This window comes from Gigantopelta aegis, chromosome 13 (genome assembly GCF_016097555.1).
Source record: "Gigantopelta aegis isolate Gae_Host chromosome 13, Gae_host_genome, whole genome shotgun sequence".
Classification (NCBI taxonomy): Eukaryota; Metazoa; Mollusca; class Gastropoda; order Neomphalida; family Peltospiridae; genus Gigantopelta; species Gigantopelta aegis.
This window is the reverse complement of record NC_054711.1, coordinates 33,515,764-33,536,029: the sequence shown is the minus strand read 5'-3', so window position 1 is coordinate 33,536,029 and position 20,266 is coordinate 33,515,764. Positions and strand designations below refer to the sequence as shown.

Here is a 20,266-nt window from a genome sequence, read left to right as displayed (position 1 = left end):
CTGTGATACAAATAAATCAAATAATGTGTCTATATTCTGAACACCCTGTCACCATAGGACAATCTTGTTCAGCGAATTGAATCATACCCGTAACATATGCATTATTATCTATGGTTTTCCATCAAACTCCCGACGGGCGTATCATGTACCTCACCAGTACTCTTGTTTTAATTGATCACGATTGGACGTAATGCTTTATTTATTGTATACATACTTTAATCAATGCTATATAGTCTGGTAGTATCATGTACCTCACCAGTACTCTTGTTTTAATTGATCACGATTGGACGTAATGCTTTATTTATTGTATACATACTTTAATCAATGCTATATAGTCTGGTAGTATCATACCTCACCAGTACTCTTGTTTTAATTGATCACGATTGGACGTAATGCTTTATTTATTGCATACATACTTTAATCAATGCTATATAGTCTGGTAGTTCTAAGTACATACTCGTATTCTGACAGCGAAAACCTAACTATCAAGTTTAGAGGGATGTGGAGTATTACCTCTCCTTACAGCCAAAGTGCAAAAACAACAAACAAAAAACCTCTGCTAATAAGGCCATTGTTCTCTGTTTATCCTGCAATAACTATATACATTGGCAAAATATCATGACGAGATTAATGTCTATATTCTTGTCCAATGAGCAAAAATGTAGATGTTTTGGGGTTGTTGGGTTTTTGTTTGGGTTTTTTGGGGGGTGGGGTGGGGGGGGGGGGGGGGGGGGGGGGTACGGACGTACTTTTCCACTAGTTATGATTAACAAAAACGTGTATTTTTCAAAGTTACTTGTTCTTTTAGTTTCAATTGATGGTTTTGATTTTTAAAATCCGTTTTGAAGAACATTTGTATTTTAAAAATAAGAAATACATTGTTCTTTGATAACTATTTTGTTTTGGTGTGTATATATTGTAAGCGACACAGCATTCAATACGTGTTAACCTAGTATTCGGGAAAACGGTAAAGTTGTGAAGTAAAACAGTTCAATTCAGACATTGTTTTCGTTTTATGTGGATTGCAGAATATATAAATTAATCGATTACTGTCTTAAGATATCATCTTCATCCTGTTCAGGTCGAATGGCCAATGTCGCTTGGCATTCCTGCTGCCGGCCTCGGTGGCGCAGTGGTTAAGCCATCGGACTACAGGTTGGTAGGTACAGGCTTCGCAGCTCGGTACCAACTCGCACCCAGAGCGAGTTTTAATGACTCAGTGGGTAGGTGTAAGGCCACTACATCCTGCTCTCTCTCACTAACCACTAACAACTAATCCACTGTCCTGGACAGACAGCCCAGATAGCTGAGGTGTGTGCCCAGGACAGCGTGCTTGAATCTTAATTGGATGTAAGCACGAAAATAAGTTGAAATGAAATGGCAGTCCTTCACTGCATTCGCCCATCTAACCGTCTCTGGATACAGCCCATATGTTAATACAGTAACCAGTTATTATCTATGTAGTTTATATCGGCATTTAATAACAGTCGTTCCTGCATTATTCTGCATGTGTATCTTGCGTGTGTTTTATGTATATATTATGATGAAGATATGTAGAATGTGTAGTAGTACATACTTTCAACAACAAATAGTAATACAAACTATTCATGCAATGAAAATACGCACGGAGCCAATTCTGTTAATGGATCTTCGTAACAGTTACGCAATAGGGCACGGTCAAAACTGTTCTCATAAATTACGTGTTTAAATATCATGGGTTTGACCTTTCAGCATGTTTACAGTTTTGAGGATTGCCTATAAAAAGTGTAGCACACAACACACAATCCTAGCATATGGTGTCACGCTGCCTCAGTGTAATTACATTTCTGTTTCATCATTACAAAATACTCCCATCTAACGGCCAATGCATAGTAACATGTTTTCGTTTGTTCCTTGATACATATGTGTTAACCACGCCCACTGTGAAACAGTGACATCTGTAGAAGATGGACATTGACAGAGTGTGAGAAGAAAATGATATACATAATAATAATAAAAGCGTTACGTATTAAATAATTATTTTATTGAACGCTGTATGAATGCAATGCAATACCATGTAAGTGACGGAAGTGGGAAGTGGTCTACATAAACAAAAACAAAAACTCAACTCACAAAAAATTCAACCCAAAAGATGAACAAAAAGGTTTCTTTTGTTTAACGACACCACTAGAGCATATTGATTTATTAATCATTGGTTATTGGATGCCAAACATGTGGTAATTCTGACATATTTTTAAAGAGGAATTCCGCTACATTTTTCCGTTAGTAGCATCGGATCTTTTATATGCACCTTCCCACATACAAGATAGCACATACCACGGCCTTTGATATATCAGCCGTGGAGCACTGGCTGGAATGAGAAATAGATCAATGGGCCCACTGATGGTGATCGATCCTAGACCGACCGCGCATCAGGCAAGTGCTTTACTACATGGGCGAGGCATGTTACAATGCTGCCGAGTGAGGACTGTCCCTTTAAAGCCAGTTGTTTGTGTTAGGTCCAGATACACCCTCCACATCTACATCCATTAACACCACGTCGTGTGAATACGCTCAACTCACTCATACAAACGATAGACTCTCTATGTTATTGTTTTACATCATTACTAAAAAAAAAGGTATGGTAAAGACACATTACAGGATATCGTGGCTTACGTGAAATAACTAGGGGTGGGGTAGGGGGGGGGGGGGGGGCAGTAAAATACTAAGAAGGACACAGTAAAATCGGGTTATTTACAGGTGGACAAACACTTGTTCGTATTTTTCTTCTCTATTTAGTTACTGCCATCATTCTACATCAGCATCGGTGATTTTTTATTTTTTTATCTACATGTATAGGTAAAGACGTCATATTTGCTCTGTTTTCCAGGTGCATTTCTCATTCCGTATATCCTTAGCCTCGTGTTCATGGGAATCCCGCTCTTTTGTCTGGAAGTTACGTTTGGCCAGTTTGCCAGCATGGGCCCTCTTTCCATCTGGGCCATCAATCCACTCTTCAAAGGTGAGAATCTGTCATCTTTATTCGCTATTTTACTTCAATTTTATAATTTAATTTTTCACTTGATCTTCAGTTAGAAACTACGTGTCTCTATTCTCTATTTCATATATATTGTCACAAACAGAGTTACATTATACGTCATATGTTACGGAAGCAATACGTTTAGTGGACATCTCGGTTTAAACATCAATGTCATTACAATGGAGCAGCCAACCACAGGTCTTTATATTGAATACCATCATATGCGTGATATTGCCACGTGATAGTAAAAATTTCACTGTTCTCTCCAATGGGTGTGTAAGAAATTAAATTTGTCAATCTTACTAAATATGTTGTTTGGTGGTAGTTTTATTTTTGGTTTGGGATTTAGAGAGGGCTATTAATATTGGATAAAACCCACAATAAGAAGTAACGAGTGAAAAATAAAAACCGCCAAACGGGATCGATGAATTGGCGTATAACTGTAGAAAACAACAAGGGAAATGCAAATGTTATTGGGTTTCAGTCCATTAGCTTTTGTGTCTATTAAAGTTATGAATGTGTTGTGAACACTCAGGCTCATTTTGGCAGTTTATTTACCGGATAAATTATATCATTGAAACAAATGTATATCAGGTGGCCCAATAAATAATAACCCTACTGAATATGGAATTGCATAAAATAAAAAATATATATAATAAGAAGTATGTGGTCTGTAACTGATGTTTCACATCCATTACTATGTGGATATTTTAGGCCCACGGGTCAAACATTTTTAAACTAGCAACAGATTCAATTTGAAAGTAAAACGAATGCACTGCACTTATTGTCCTTCAGTCTAAGTTTGTTAAAAATTGATTTAGCACCAAAATGTGTAGATCAAATATGTTTAATGCAACAATGTAAAGAAGATGCTGGAACGGACAAGGTAGGCAGTTATACCTGAATTGTTACTAGGTAAAGGCAGAAGTGTATGTATGCAATTGCCTAGCCGTAACTGTTCAAGCCTTCATTCTTATATCGAAAAGGAACCTACATGTATGCCATTTGATGGCAATTTAACACTGAAAATCTGGCAGTTGTATAAAGAATCACAACACTGTGAGGAACTATAGTTTTGTTTCGGTTCTCTCCCCTTATGACACGTACGATCTCGTCCTCACAGGTTGTTCAACACAGTTCATAATAAAACTGATAAAAGCCAAACGTCACTTCATATATAGAGAGAGCGCCATTTTGCTTTTAATAAATGAAATGTGTCGCATGTTTTAACGGTTGTTAACTAGCAACTTGTGCTCATCGAAAAACAACACGTTTATTTAATTCCTCATGAAGTTTAATAATTATATTAATTTAAAATTAAATTTCATTTGTATTGTGCATAAAACAAGAGATAAATCAAATATCTGTGTCTATTTCTCTCCATCTTCCTTAAAATAATGTTTTCAACGAAAACGATGTCCAACGATGTTATATTACAATCTTGATGATGGCGATTTAATATTTAACCAGGTAATGGATATACAATCGTTGTGTCATATCTATCTGTTACAATCTCTCTGTCTTCCTTCATATTGAAAAAACAATAACAAAAAAAACCTATGTCCAACAATTTTATATTGCAACCATGACGATGACACCTGAATAATATTTTCCCAGGTCATGGATATACGGACAATCTCTCTGTCTTTCTTCAAGTTAACAACAAATATATTTTCGACAATTTTATATTACACCCATGCAGGGGACAATATTTCGAAATCTGAGGTAACCGGAAGTCGGTTCACGTGGTTTTTACCTAGGTAATCAATTGTTCGTTTACGTGAATTATATTTGCGTAACCTGTGGATTACCTGATCGGTTACCTCAAAGTTATGTTGAAATTATATTTTAAATACATAATTTTTAGCTCAAACAAAGTTAAAACAAAATACAAAAGAAAACATTTTATAACAGTTTCTTTAGTGCTTGCAAATCGAAAGAAGTGACTTGTAGATATTTCTTTTGTTTTCGTATGATCGTAGCGTTGTAGATTTATTATTATTATTATTATTATTCACCACTTGCCATCGGGATTGCAAAAAGTAATTTTTAGTTGCCCGAATCTAAAAACCACTGTCCTCGGGCATCGGGCCACCGTATTCTAGAACATCTGTGCAGCTTGCAGAAGTTAACACTATTGTAAAAGGACTAAATATCAGCCCAGTACTGAAACAAAATAGATACATTTGGAGGAAAAATGCCTATTCCCTGGTGCAAATAAAGGCTACCATTTGTCACTGATATGTAAAATTTAGTATACAGCAGATTAAAAAAAAACCCCCACCAAAAACCCAAGCAACAAATGTCCAGTTCCTCTGAACTATAAAACAGGCTACTCATTGGTGCATGATTAGATTAATAAATTTAAATCTTATAATAACATAAAAAGAAAGACCACAATTTGACACTGATATTTTGCAGTGGCGATGCAACTTTCACTTTATCGATGGTACTTCTATACTACAGTGACGTTCCAAATGTTTGTTATTTAAAGCTCATTATGCGACCGTAGAGGGAGTTAGGTTTGTCCGGAAGCCTGCCAAATGCACGTGCACACGCGCGCGCACACACACACACACACACACACACACACACACACCCAAGCTCCGGTCACACTGAAGCTCCCGATAGGACTGATCCTTTCCCCCAAATTTCGTCCCAACTACTAAAATAACTCTTCTGTGGCGGGCGCCCCAATCTCCTAGTGGAGAAACCCCTTCCCTCAGGATTAAACTGTTAGGGCTAAAGTTGTAATTTAGACATAGGACTCCGTTTTAATTTTAGAAACGCCCGATCTAAAATGCGTCAAAATTTTTATATATAGATTTTAAAATTATTATTATTATGTTTTTGAATATGACACAAACAAATTATAAAATCCCCCTTCCTTTTGGACTAAAGTCAAAATTGTCCCAATTAATTTTTCTGCCCCAAGTTGGGCCCCTGGCCTCCAGAGGCCAAACCCAGGGGGGATATGCTCGAAACCTTAGTGGTACATGAGCATGGAAAAGGTTTTCGGATCGGATCGAATCATTATGCGATGTTAGTATTTTTTGGCTTTTGTGACATTTTTGTTTACGTTAAAACCATTTTCAACCTTTGTAAAATTATAGGCAATCCAATAGTATGTTTACATATATTCCTTTAGTACGGAAGTGTATTAGTGCCACCAAATTCAATAGAATAGCAGCAGATAATTTAGGTGCCTTAGTGGTCCGTGCACATTTCTTTAAAACTTTTGGCTCAACTCTATACTGAGCCTTTGGTCGCTAGTCACAACCGTTGCAATATATATACTGTTGTCTACTGGTTTGCCGCACATCAAGTATCTAAAAATCAGTTTAAAACATTTGTCAGAATACTAGTAGTATGTCTGCATGAATAAACTTCCTGTAAATTGTAATCGTGAAGTCTGCAAGTTTTAATTTCTGAACGTCTAAAGATCACGACGTAATCAATTTGCAGTTCGCGTAAATTTAATTTTGCGTAACTGACACACGAACAGAACGGCGGTTCGCGTGAAATATTTTGCCCTGCCATGACGATAGCACTGTAATATTTCCCCAGATCATGGATATACGATGGTTGTGTCATGATATGTATCTGTTACAATATCTCTATCTTCATTCAAATTTTTAAACCCCCCACCAAAACCAACGTCCAAAATGTTTATATTACACCCATGATGATGACACTTGAATACTATTTTCGCAGGTCTTGGATACACGATGGTTATTCTGTCAGGTGTTATATCTATCTATTACAACGTGGTGGTAGCGCAGTGCATTTACTTCTTCTTCGCATCCTTGACCTCCACGTTGCCATGGATATCATGTGACAACCCGTGGAACACGTGTCACTGCATCAGCAGCATCGCCAACGCCACGTCAGAAGCTGTGCTGAAACAAACTGGCTTGAACTGTAGTAAGTACATAACATTGTTTTCATTCTGTATCAGTAGTCAAAATATTGCCGATCCGACCGGTTTCGGCCGGGAGATTCTTGTACTTGACCTGCAGTTATTTTGCATTTATATTGTATGATCATGTTTGGTACGGAAGGTTTTGATTTGGTCATTAGAATATGTAGCTTACCAATCCGAAAGTCCGTCAGTGTCAGTTATACTTGGAAGACCACAAGGGTCGAGTTCAGCCAGACCGAGCAACCGTTAGCAAAATGTTTACTGGATGAACTTGGGGCAGCTGACAACATAAGCATACAAGACGGGACAAACACACACACACCTTCACATTCCCACCTCCCCCGCTGCCGCCGGGTAAAAGTTATAGAAATATTCAGGGAAAATGTAATAACCTGATACCTTTTAACCATGTATTTCCATCATTCTACCCGCAAAATACGTAGTGATTCATTTGCAACCCTATATAGCTGTTTGGCAGTAATGCTAATATGAATAAATGTCGTTTTGTACATTCAGGCATTTTAGTTCAATTTGGGCAAAAACCAGCCTGCCAACCCTACAAAAATGGGAACACGTAAGCCTATACCACTGATTGATCGGACATACCACTGATCAGACATACTGCTGATCGGATGTTGTCTATTTCTCTTGTGGACCAGTCTGTTGTAAATCGTGATACTATAGGAATGGCTGTTCCACCTCCTAGAACTCTGTCCCACCTCCTACAACTCTGTCCCACCTCCTACAACTCTGTCCCACCTCCTACAACTCTGTCGCATGCCCTAGAACCTTGCCCCACCTCTTAGACCTCTGTCCCACCTCCTAGAACTCTGTCGCACTCCCTAGAACCCTGCCCCACCTCTTAGACCTCTGTCCCACCTCCTAGAACTCTGTCGCACTCCCTAGAACCCTGCCCCACCTCTTAGAACCATGTCCCACCTTCTAGAGTCCTGTCCTACCTCTTAGAGCCCTGTACCACCTTCTAGAGCCCTGTCCCACCTCCTGGAGCCCTGTCCCACCTTCTGGAACACTGTCCCACCTTCTGGAACACTGTCCCACCCCCTAGAGCCCTGTTGCACCTCCTAGAACTCAGTCGCACCCCCTAGAACTCTGTCCCACCTCCTAGAATTCTGTCCCACTTTCTAGGACCCTGTCCCACCTTCTAGGACCCTGTCCCACCTTCTAGAACCCTGACCCACCTTCTAGAACCCTGACCCACCTTCTAGAGCCCTGTTCCACCTTCTAGAGCCGTGTCCCCTGTCCCACCTTCTAGAGCCCTGTCCCACCTTCTAGAGCCCTGTCCCACCTCCTAGAACTCTGTCCCATCCCCTAGAACCCTGTCGCACCTCCTAGAACTCAGTCCCACCTCCTAGAATTCTGTCCCACCTTCTAGAGCCCTGGCCCACCTTCTAGAGCCCTGTCCCACCTTCTAGAACCCTGTCCCACCTTCTAGAGCCCTGTCCCACCTCCTAGAACTTTGCCACACACCCTAGAACCCTGCCCCACCTTCTAGAGCCCTGTCCCACCTTCTAGAACCCTGTCTCACCTCCTAGAACCCTGTCCCACCTCTTAGAACCCTGTCCCACCCCCTAGAACCTTGACCCACCTTCTAGAGCCTTGTCCCACCTTCTAAAGCCTTGTCCTACCTTCTAGAGCCCTGTCCCATCTTCTAGAACCCTGTCCCACCCCCTAGAACCTTGACCCACCTTCTAGAGCCTTGTCCTACCTTCTAGAGCCCTGTCCGGATCAAGACCAGTCACCGCAATTCTGTTCTGCAAAACGTGCAGTCCTGTATTACTATCAATATAAGTAGTGTTTTCCCTAGCTTGTACTGGCCTCGGTGGCGGCGTGGTTAGGCCATCGGTCTACAGGCTGGTAGTCGAGGCATGGGATTTTCAATCCAGATACCGACTCCAAACCCTGAGTGAGTGCTCCACAAGGCTCAGTGGGTAGGTGTAAACCACTTGCACCGACCAGTGATCCATAACTGGTTCAACAAAGGCCATGGTTTGTGCTATCCTGCCTGTGGGAAGCGCAACTAAAAGATCCCTTGCTTCCTGTCGTAAAAGAGTAGCCTATGTGCCGACAGCGGGTTTCCTCTAAGAAACAGTGTCACAATGACCATATGTTTGATGTTCAATAACTGATGATAAGATAAAAAATCAAAGTGCTCTAGTGGTGTCGTTAAATAAAACAAACTTTACTTTTTCCCTAGCTTGTTTTAGCATGGTGCAGCACCATGCCTCAATAGTCTAGCACCATCTTGCCTTAATCAGCACCATGCTGCCGGAGATTAAACAAGCCTTTTTCACTAATTAATTCTAAAATTGCCTTTATAAAACACCCAAAAAGGTATTATTAATTAATAAAATATGCCTTTTATATTTTATGCCATTCTTTATCAAAGCAAGCACATAAATTACATTTCTGTGTATTTTTAATGAAAAACAAGTGCCCCGAAAATGGTGAAAATGCCCCAAAAGTCTTTGGTCTACCATGCCTTGCCAAATTTCTAGGGAAATCACTAATAAGGTATAACTAAATCCATAAAAATAATGTTTTTATTATTATAGAGTCACTATTTCAGTAATATGTCAGACTGATAAATATTTTAATAAAATGGAAATTGCCAACGTCAGAGTTGATCTAAATGTATTGATGTTTCTCCTTGTAGCTGGTGTCAACATATCGGTGAGCACTGCAAGGACATCAACAGAGGAATATTACTAGTAAGTTCAGATATTATCAGCATTGTAGATCAAATATTGCCAGTACCATCAACTGTTAGACGATGATTAAAATATTACTTGTAAGATTAAATATTACGGGTACCACCAACAATCAGTATTTCGACTACTAAATGATAAAATATTACAATTGCAGGTAATTATTTATCCGGTAAAATAATATATTGATCACAGGACCATCAGTAACATAACAATCATAGTGCCAATATTGCAGGCAGTATTGTAAAGTACCACTAAGATCCAGTATATTGTAAATAAGATCAAATATCACCAGTATGATCACATATTGCAGGAAATATTGATTAATACAACTTTAGATCCAGTTTTGTCAATAAGATCAAATATCTCCAGTATGATCACATATTACAGGAAATATTGAATAGCACCACTTAGATCCAGTATTGTTAATAAGATCAAATATCATCAGTATGATCACATATTACAGGAAATATTGAATAGCACCACTTAGATCCAGTATTGTTAATAAGATCAAATATCATCAGTATGATCACATATTACAGGAAATATTGAATAGCACCACTTAGATCCAGTATTGTTAATAAGATCAAATATCATCAGTATGATCACATATTGCACGCAGTATTTAATATTACCAGTCCTTGGCTTTTGAAAAACCATGGCGAGTAAAAAATCGCACACGTCAAAACGCTTAGGCGAGTGAAAAATCGCACTTATCAAAATGCTAAGGAGAGTGAAAACTAAGCATTATTAATTTATGAAGTAATTGGTACATGTAAATGTAGAGACATATGTTTTAAAAATGAACCAATAAACTGATTTCTTTTTCCTATCAGGAATGGAGTTATTAAAACATTTCAGGAGCAGTGCTATAGAAATATAATTATGACATACACTGATGCAGACAATTGATTTTTTAACTACAATATGTAATATTCAGATAATTTGATGCACACAATTATAGATACCTTTTCAGTGTTAGATGGTTTGATGAACGTGCAACTAAACATGCGTAGGAATCAACTTTGGTCTTGAATTTCATGTACATCGAACATGATTAGGATAGTTGGGATGGGAAAAACCCACTGGTTCTGAGGAGGTGGTTCAATTAGGACTACGACCCAAGCATCTCAGGTGTGCACTACCGACTAGGGCCTCCACGAGTACAAAATATTGGACTCGAGTACTTGAGGGTCAAATTCTACCCGGACCCGAGTACCCGACACTTACATTAGATGATGATGAGATTAAGGAATGAAGTATTAAAATAGCATTATGCATCTTAATTCCAGCGCTGAACATGGATTTAGAAACCGGTTGATATGTTTAGTGTTGTGACGGACGGACGGCCAGTTTAAAAAGAGAAACTAGCACATTATCATATAATTATTGTGTAACTTTTATTGTTGGTTATCTACTGCTGAAATTATTGTCCTGCATTGTCCATTGTATTATAGTTGATCATTGTATTCCACCTTGTACGGGTACTAGAGTCCTGTGAACGGACTCGAGTCTTGCTAGACTCGACCCGTGTTCGAGTACTCGTGGAGACCCTACTACCGACTGAATTAGATTCCTCATATTATTATTATTATTTTAAATAACTCGTTAAACATAGGCCTACAATTAATTCAATTGATAGTGTTGGTTGGGGCACTGACATTCATGTGGCATTTTTAATTCGACAATTACGCAACCAGTCTCCCTCCCTCAACATTTTGTAACACGTCATTTGACCTTCCACTACCAGTTACGAACAGCTCGACATCTTTGTCAAGTCAGCGTTACATTATTCATATATACTGAACAAAATAAGAAACTTCCGCTAACTTTGCTTGAACATAACTTGAATCGTATACCCTCAGGATAATTTGGAATGTTTTCAAATTATTTTTAAATCACTGGCATGATTCTGCAAGTAAGGTTTTGATTGGTGGACATGAGCTACAACTGGCTGCTGTTGTATCCACATGTAATAGTGGAGCTAATTTTAATTAGATTGATTAATCTCTTGCTGAAATACAAATATTTAAAGTTTTATTTGATTGTTTTAAAATAAAAAAAATAAAAATAATAGACGTAAAAAAGAGACTTTTTTTTTGTAAACAAGCCCTAGGCCTATTCTTACATGTACATACCTATTATCATTTCTTTTCCTTCTTTTTATTATTCCGTTTACTTTTGAATTGTCTTTGTATAAATTTTATTTCTTTTTTAAAGAAAGTAAAAAAGTCACACGCTTACCATTTTCGGGAGCTCACATAAGCTTAGTAGACTAACAGGTATGAACTAATCGAGACAGTTTTACCGACTTCACTGATTTCCGTAATGAGTTCATTTGTAAAGGCTACAGAAGCCACTATTTAATTCAATTCCTTTTTTTCCATAACTATCTGAACAGTTAGCCTTATCAGATGTTGTGATCTATCACGTTACAAAAGTGGACGGTTTCTAATTCATAATAAATTAAATGGGCAAAGGAGTTTTTATCGGACTGATACGTCTTCGAAGATGTCTGTTAAATCAGTGTTTTTCAATTTGTATAGGAATGGTAAGTACCGGTCATATAAGCTTGCATGGACGCTACCGTTCTAGTCACATTTTTTATTTTATGGTATTATTAAACTGGTGTTTCTAGTGGCAATCAATATACAAAATTGTTTTACATGTGCTGTTTTTCACACGCGCCAGATTGAAATTATGTGCGCTGTATGAGTGCGATCGCACTCGTGCATGATAAAAGACAAAGGTCTGGGTTACCACTTCGTTCCAGTATTGTCAATAAGATCACATATTACCAGACGTTCGACAGTCACAAGGTTTCTTTCTCATAGTGGTTAATAATTTCACATTCAAAGACTTGAATATCAAATACAGTGGCACGTCTTGTCTAACCAAACGTTCCTTTCTTCAATGTACAGCCGGCGTGTTCTGGACAAGTCGTCCGGTCTCGATGTTCCGGGGAATATCAAGTGGGACCTCACCGCGTGCAACCTACTCATATGGATTGTGATCGCTGCAGCTCTCTGTCGAGGTGTGAAGACAATGGGCAAGGTAATAATACTGTGGAATACTGCTCCAATTAGTACAGTAGAATACTACTGCAGTTAGTACAGTAGAATACAGCTCCAATTAGTACTGTAGAATACAGCTCCAATTAGTACTGTAGAATACAGCTCCAATTAGTACAGTAGAATACTGCTCCAGTTAGTACAGTAGAATACGGCTTCAATTAGTACAGTAGAATACTGCCCCAATTAGTACAGTAGAATACAGCTCCAGTTAGTACAGTAGAATACCGCTCCAGTTAGTACAGTAGAATACCGCTCCAGTTAGTACAGTAGAATACAGCTCCAATTAGTACTGTAGAATACAGCTCCAATTAGTACAGTAGAATACTGCTCCAGTTAGTACAGTAGAATACGGCTTCAATTAGTACAGTAGAATACTGCCCCAATTAGTACAGTAGAATACAGCTCCAATTAGTACAGTAGAATACTGCCCCAATTAGTACTGTAGAATACAGCTCCAGTTAGTACAGTAGAATACAGCTCCAGTTAGTACAGTAGAATACAGCTCCAGTTAGTACAGTAGAATACCGCTCCAGTTAGTACAGTAGAATACCGCTCCAGTTAGTACAGTAGAATACAGCTCCAGTTAGTACAGTAGAATACCGCTCCAGTTAGTACAGTAGAATACCGCTCTAATTAGTACAGTAGTATACTGCTTCAGTTAATAGAGTAGAATACTGCTCTAATTACTACAGTAGAATATGACTTCAATTAGTACTGTAGAATACTGCTCCGATTAGTACAGTAGAATAGAGCTCCAATTAGTACTGTAGAATACTGCTCCAATTAGTACAGTAGAATACTGCTCCAATTAATACAGTAGAATACATCTCTAATTAATACAGTTGAATTCTGATCCAATTAGTACAGTAGAATACTGCTTCTATTAATACAGTAGAATACTGCTTTAATTAATACAGTAGAATACTGCTCCAATTAATACAGTAGAATACTGCTTCAATTAGTACAGTAGAATACAGCTCCAATTAATACAGTAGAATACTGCTTCAATTAGTACAGTAGAATACTGCTCCAGTTAATACAGTACAATACTGCTCCAATTAATACAGTACAATACTGCTCCAGTTAATACAGTACAATACTGCTCCAATTAATACAGTAGAATACTGCTTCAATTAGTACAGTAGAATACAGCTCCAATTAATACAGTAGAATACTGCTCCAAATAGTACAGTAGAATACTGCTCCAATTAATACAGTAGAATACTGCTCCAATTAGTATAGTACAATACCTCTCCAATTAATACAGTAGAATGCAGCTCCAATTAATACTGTAGAATACTGCTCCAATTAGTACAATAGAATACAGCTCCAATTAATACTGTAGAATAGTGCTCCAATTAGTACAATATAGAATACAGCTCCAATTAATAATATAGAATACTGCTCCAATTAGTACAGTAGAATACTGCTCCAGTTAGTACAGTAGAATATTGCTCCAATTAGTATAGTAGAATTTTGCTCCAATTAGTACTGTAGAATACGGCTTCAATCAATATAGTAGAATACTGCTCCAATTAATACAGTAGAATACTGCTCCAATTGATACAGTACAATACTGCTCCAATTAATACAGAAGAATACTGCTCCAATTAATACAGTACAATACTGCTCCAATTAATACAGTACAATACTGCTCCAATTGATACAGTACAATACTGCTCCAATTAATACAGAAGAATACTGCTCCAATTAATACAGTACAATACTGCTCCAATTGATACAGTACAATACTGCTCCAATTAATACAGTACAACACTGCTCCAATTGATACAGTACAATACTGCTCCAATTAATATAGTACAATACTGCTCCAATTAATACAGTACAATACTGCTCCAATTAATACAGAAGAATACTGCTCCAATTAATACAGTACAATACTGCTCCAATTAATACAGTACAATACTGCTCCAATTAATACAGTACAATACTGCTCCAATTAATACAGTACAATACTGCTCCAATTGATACAGTACAATACTGCTCCAATTAATACAGAAGAATACTGCTCCAATTAATACAGTACAATACTGCTCCAATTAATACAGAAGAATACTGCTCCAATTAATACAGTAGAATACTGCTCCAATTGATACAGTACAATACTGCTCCAATTAATACAGTACAATACTGCTCCAATTAATACAGTAGAATACTGCTCCAATTAGTACAGTAGAATACTGCTCCAATTAATACAGTAGAATACTGCTCCAAATAGTACAGTAGAATACGGCTCCAATTAATACAGTAGAATACTGCTCCAATTAGTATAGTACAATACCTCTCCAATTAATACAGTAGAATGCAGCTCCAATTAATACTGTAGAATACTGTTCCAATTAGTACAATAGAATACAGCTCCAATTAATACTGTAGAATAGTGCTCCAATTAGTACAATATAGAATACAGCTCCAATTAATAATGTAGAATACTGCTCCAATTAGTACAGTAGAATACTGCTCCAGTTAGTACAGTAGAATATTGCTCCAATTAGTATAGTAGAATTTTGCTCCAATTAGTACTGTAGAATACGGCTTCAATCAATATAGTAGAATACTGCTCCAATTAATACAGTAGAATACTGCTCCAATTGATACAGTACAATACTGCTCCAATTAATACAGAAGAATACTGCTCCAATTAATACAGTACAATACTGCTCCAATTAATACAGTACAATACTGCTCCAATTGATACAGTACAATACTGCTCCAATTAATACAGAAGAATACTGCTCCAATTAATACAGTACAATACTGCTCCAATTAATACAGTACAATACTGCTCCAATTAATACAGTACAATACTGCTCCAATTGATACAGTACAATACTGCTCCAATTAATACAGAAGAATACTGCTCCAATTAATACAGTACAATACTGCTCCAATTAATACAGTACAATACTGCTCCAATTGATACAGTACAATACTGCTCCAATTAATACAGAAGAATACTGCTCCAATTGATACAGTACAATACTGCTCCAATTAATACAGTACAATACTGCTCCAATTAATACAGTAGAATACTGCTTCAATTAGTACAGTAGAATACTGCTCCAATTAATACAGTAGAATACTGCTCCAAATAGTACAGTAGAATACGGCTCCAATTAATACAGTAGAATACTGCTCCAATTAGTATAGTACAATACCTCTCCAATTAATACAGTAGAATGCAGCTCCAATTAATACTGTAGAATACTGCTCCAATTAGTACAATAGAATACAGCTCCAATTAATACTGTAGAATAGTGCTGCAATTAGTACAATATAGAATACAGCTCCAATTAATAATGTAGAATACTGCTCCAATTAGTACAGTAGAATACTGCTCCAGTTAGTACAGTAGAATATTGCTCCAATTAGTATAGTAGAATTTTGCTCCAATTAGTACTGTAGAATACGGCTTCAATCAATATAGTAGAATACTGCTCCAATTAATACAGTAGAATACTGCTCCAATTGATACAGTACAATACTGCTCCAATTAATACAGAAGAATACTGCTCCAATTAATACAGTAGAAACCACTCCAATTGATACAGTAGAGTACTGCTCCAATTAATATAGTAGAATACTGCTCCAATTAATACAGTAGAATACTGCTCCAATTGATACAGTACAATACTGCTCCAATTAATACAGAAGAATACTGCTCCAATTAATACAGTAGAAACCACTCCAATTGATACAGTAGAGTACTGCTCCAATTAATATAGTAGAATACTGCTCCAATTAATACAGTTCTCCCTCATATTCAGTTCTTCCTCTCATGCGGTTCCTCCTTACATGCAGTTCTTCCTCGCCTCACATGCAGTTCCTCCTCGCCTCACATGCAGTTCTCCCTCACATGCAGTTCCTCCTCACATGCAGTTCTCCCTCACATGCAATTCCTCCTCGCCTCACATGCAGTTGTCCCTCATATGCAGTTCTTTCTCACCTCACATGCAGTTCTCCCTCACATGCAGTTCCTCCTCACATGCAGTTCTCCCTCACATGCAGTTCTCCCTCACATGTAGTTCTTTCTCACCTCACATGCAGTTCCTCCTCACTTCACATGCAGTTCCTCCTCACATGCAGTTCCTCCTCACATGCAGTTCCTCCTCACATGCAGTTCCTCCTCACTTCACATGCAGTTCCTCCTCACATGCAGTTCCTCCTCACTTCACATGCAGTTCCTCCTCACATGCAGTTCCTCCTCACATGCAATTCTCCCTCACATGCAGTTCATTCTCACCTCACATGCAGTTCCTCCTCACTTAACATGCAGTTCGTCCTCACATGCAGTTCCTCCTCACATGCAGTTCTCCCTCACATGCAGTTCTCCCTCACATGCAGTTCTCCCTCACATGCAGTTCTCCCTCACATGCAGTTCCTCCTCACATGCAGTTCTCCCTCACATGCAGTTCGTCCTCACATGCAGTTCCTCCTCACATGCAGTTCCTCCTCACATGCAGTTCTCCCTCACATGCAGTTCTTTCTCACCTCACATGCAGTTCTCCCTCACATGCAGTTCTCCCTCACATGTAGTTCTTTCTCACCTCACATGCAGTTCCTCCTCACTTCACATGCAGTTCATTCTCACCTCACATGCAGTTCCTCCTCACATGCAGTTCCTCCTCACTTCACATGCAGTTCCTCCTCACATGCAGTTCCTCCTCACATGCAGTTCTCCCTCACATGCAGTTCTCCCTCACATGCAGTTCCTCCTCACATGCAGTTCTCCCTCACATGCAGTTCTCCCTCACATGCAGTTCTCCCTCAAATGCAGTTCTCCCTCACATGCAGTTTACAAACTAGGGTCTGTTGCTTTAAACGTTGACAGAAGGTGAATGTTTGCGTTATTCACGGAAGATGCAATTTAATTGTTATTATCAGGTGGCTTACTTCTTCTCCATCATCCCTTACATCTTGTTGACGATCATGCTGATTCGTGGGGTCACCCTGGAGGGTCACGAGCTGGGGATAGCCTACTACCTCAATCCTGATCTGTCCAAACTCAAGGACTCTAAGGTCTGGCTCGCAGCTGCCTCGCAGATCTTTTTCTCACTGAGCGCGTGCACCGGAAGCCTGACGGCCATGTCTAGCTACAACAAATTCACCAATAACACCATCAGGTAAATAGTTTCTCAATTTAGGGCCTTGACTAGTTGAAGGTAGACAGAAATTACCTACTCGTCAGACCAAAATACGATAAATGCCTTTTAGAAGTGCCAATTAGAAGTGCCAAAGATACTCTATTACTTGCCCTTGTTATTTTTACTGCCCCCTAAATATTGTAGTTTACGCATGACCCTGAATTTGATCAGATTTTATGTTTTGCATTGATTTCACTCACGAAGGTGGTGCTATTCAGTCCAAACATATTTGAGCAAGACGTTCAACCCCAAAGAAAATTACTCATTGTGTTTTACATTTAAAGTCAGCTGGGTTCACTGGTTAAATACTCCCCAAGATCCAAGATGTGGTTGGCGCAATTCCTTATTATACAGACTTTCGGTTTTACGGTGCACGAGTGCAATCGCGCATGTAATTTCAATCTGATGAGACCCATTTAATGATACAATAAAAATGTTGTATGTGTGTGTTTATTTGTTCACAGACTCAGTATTATCATCTCCTCCTGCAGTATTATCTTGTGTGTACATGTGCGCGCGCGTGGGTGTGTGTGATTTCACAAAGAAAGTATTATCATGTGTTGGAATCATGTGTTTACTAGTTTTAACGGTGTGTGTGTGTGTGTGTGACAGTATTATCATGTGTTGAAATCATGTGTTTACTAGTTTTAATGGTGTGTGTGTTTGTTCACAGAGACAGTATTATTATGTGTTGGAATCATGTGTTTACTAGTTTTAACTGTATGTGTGTGTGTGACAGTATTATCATGTGTTGGAATCATGTGTTTACTAGTTTAAATGGTGTGTGTGACAGTACTATCGTGTGTTGGAATCATGTGTGTACTAGTGTTAACGCTGTGTTTGTTTCTTCACAGAGACAGTATTATCATGTGTTGGAATCGGTGTGTGTACTAGTTTTAACGGTGTGTGTGTTTGTTTGTTCACAGAGACAGTATTATCATGTGTTGGAATCGGTGTGTGTACTAGTTTTAACGGTGTGTGTGTTTGTTTGTTTGTTCACAGAGACAGTATTATCATGTGTTGGAATCAGTGTGTGTACTAGTGTTAACGGTGTGTGTGTTTGTTCACAGAGACAGTATTATCATATGTTGGAATCGGTATGTGTACTAGTGTTAACGCTGTGTTTGTGTGTTCACAGAGACCGTATTATCGTGTGTTGGAATCGGTGTGTGTACTAGTGTTAACACTGTGTTTGTTCACAGAGACAGTATTATCGTGTGTTGGAATCGGTGTGTGTACTAGTGTTAATGCTGTGTTTGTTTGTTCACAGAGACAGTATTATCGTGTGTTGGAATCGATGTGTGTACTAGTGTTAACGCTGTGTGTGTTTGTTCACAGAGACAGTATTATCGTGTGTTGGAATCAGTGTGTGTACTAGTGTTAACGCTGTGTTTGTTTGTTCACAGAGACAGTATTATCATTCCAATTATCAACTGTCTGACCAGCTTCTATGCTGGGTTTGCGATCTTCTCAACTCTTGGATTCATGGCACACCAAAAGAAAGTCAGTATGGAAAACGTCACCGAACAAGGTTTGAGTTATTTAGTCTCGCAGTATCAAGAGTATTTTCAACGCCACTGAACAGTATTTATATAGAGAGCTGTATTAATAAACAGGCCGACTAGATCCAGGCCTAGGGCGCCAAATCCAAATCATCCATCGCATTCTCTCCCTCCCTCTCCGTCTGTTCATCAAAGACGGCATTAGTAGTGAAAACTACATCTGTTCACAAACTAGTGTCTTCACTTTAAATTTTAGGGGGCCGCAAAATAAATTAGTATCTAAAAGCTCTTTATGCCAGATCCATCCATAGAACTACCCCCTGAACCCCCTCCCCCCCACACACACACTAATATTCATCCGCATATTCTAAAATGTTTCCACTAAGTAGCCTAGTAGATTATAGTCTTTATTATGTTTTTTGTTGTCGTGGGTTTTTTTTTGGAGGGGTGCAAAAATATTTGTGGCCTAGTGGCGCTAAATACTGAAATACGTATCTGTATACATGTACATGTATATATTAAACATTTGCCAGTTTTGTACACAAAAATAGATGCATTTATTCTGTACATCCGATTGTTTCTTATCGTTCTGGTGATTGTAATAGATGCATTTATTCTGTACATCCGATTGTTTCTTATCGTTCTGGTGATTGTAATAGATGCATTTATTCTGTACATCCGATTCTTTCTTATCGTTCTGGTGATTGTAATAGATGCATTTATTCTGTACATCCGATTCTTTCTTATCGTTCTGGTGATTGTAATAGATGCATTTATTCTGTACATCCGATTGTTTCTTATCGTTCTGGTGATTGTAATAGATGCATTTTCCATAATTGTAAAAACGCACGTACTTCG

The 20,266-nt window shown here is 38.4% G+C and overlaps 1 protein-coding gene across 1 annotated transcript in view; it reads left to right on the top strand.

Annotated features, from left to right (window-relative positions):
- The window catches only part of LOC121387272 (sodium- and chloride-dependent glycine transporter 1-like), a 76,095-nt gene that overhangs the window by 52,044 nt on the left and 3,785 nt on the right, over positions 1–20,266 (top strand). Inside the window, exons 3-9 of the mRNA XM_041518297.1 lie at positions 2,870–3,001; positions 6,734–6,943; positions 9,616–9,670; positions 12,589–12,721; positions 17,647–17,885; positions 19,313–19,437; positions 20,068–20,216. Coding sequence (XP_041374231.1) covers positions 2,870–3,001; positions 6,734–6,943; positions 9,616–9,670; positions 12,589–12,721; positions 17,647–17,885; positions 19,313–19,437; positions 20,068–20,216 — 1,043 coding nt within the window. The remainder of the gene's footprint in view (positions 1–2,869; positions 3,002–6,733; positions 6,944–9,615; positions 9,671–12,588; positions 12,722–17,646; positions 17,886–19,312; positions 19,438–20,067; positions 20,217–20,266) is intronic.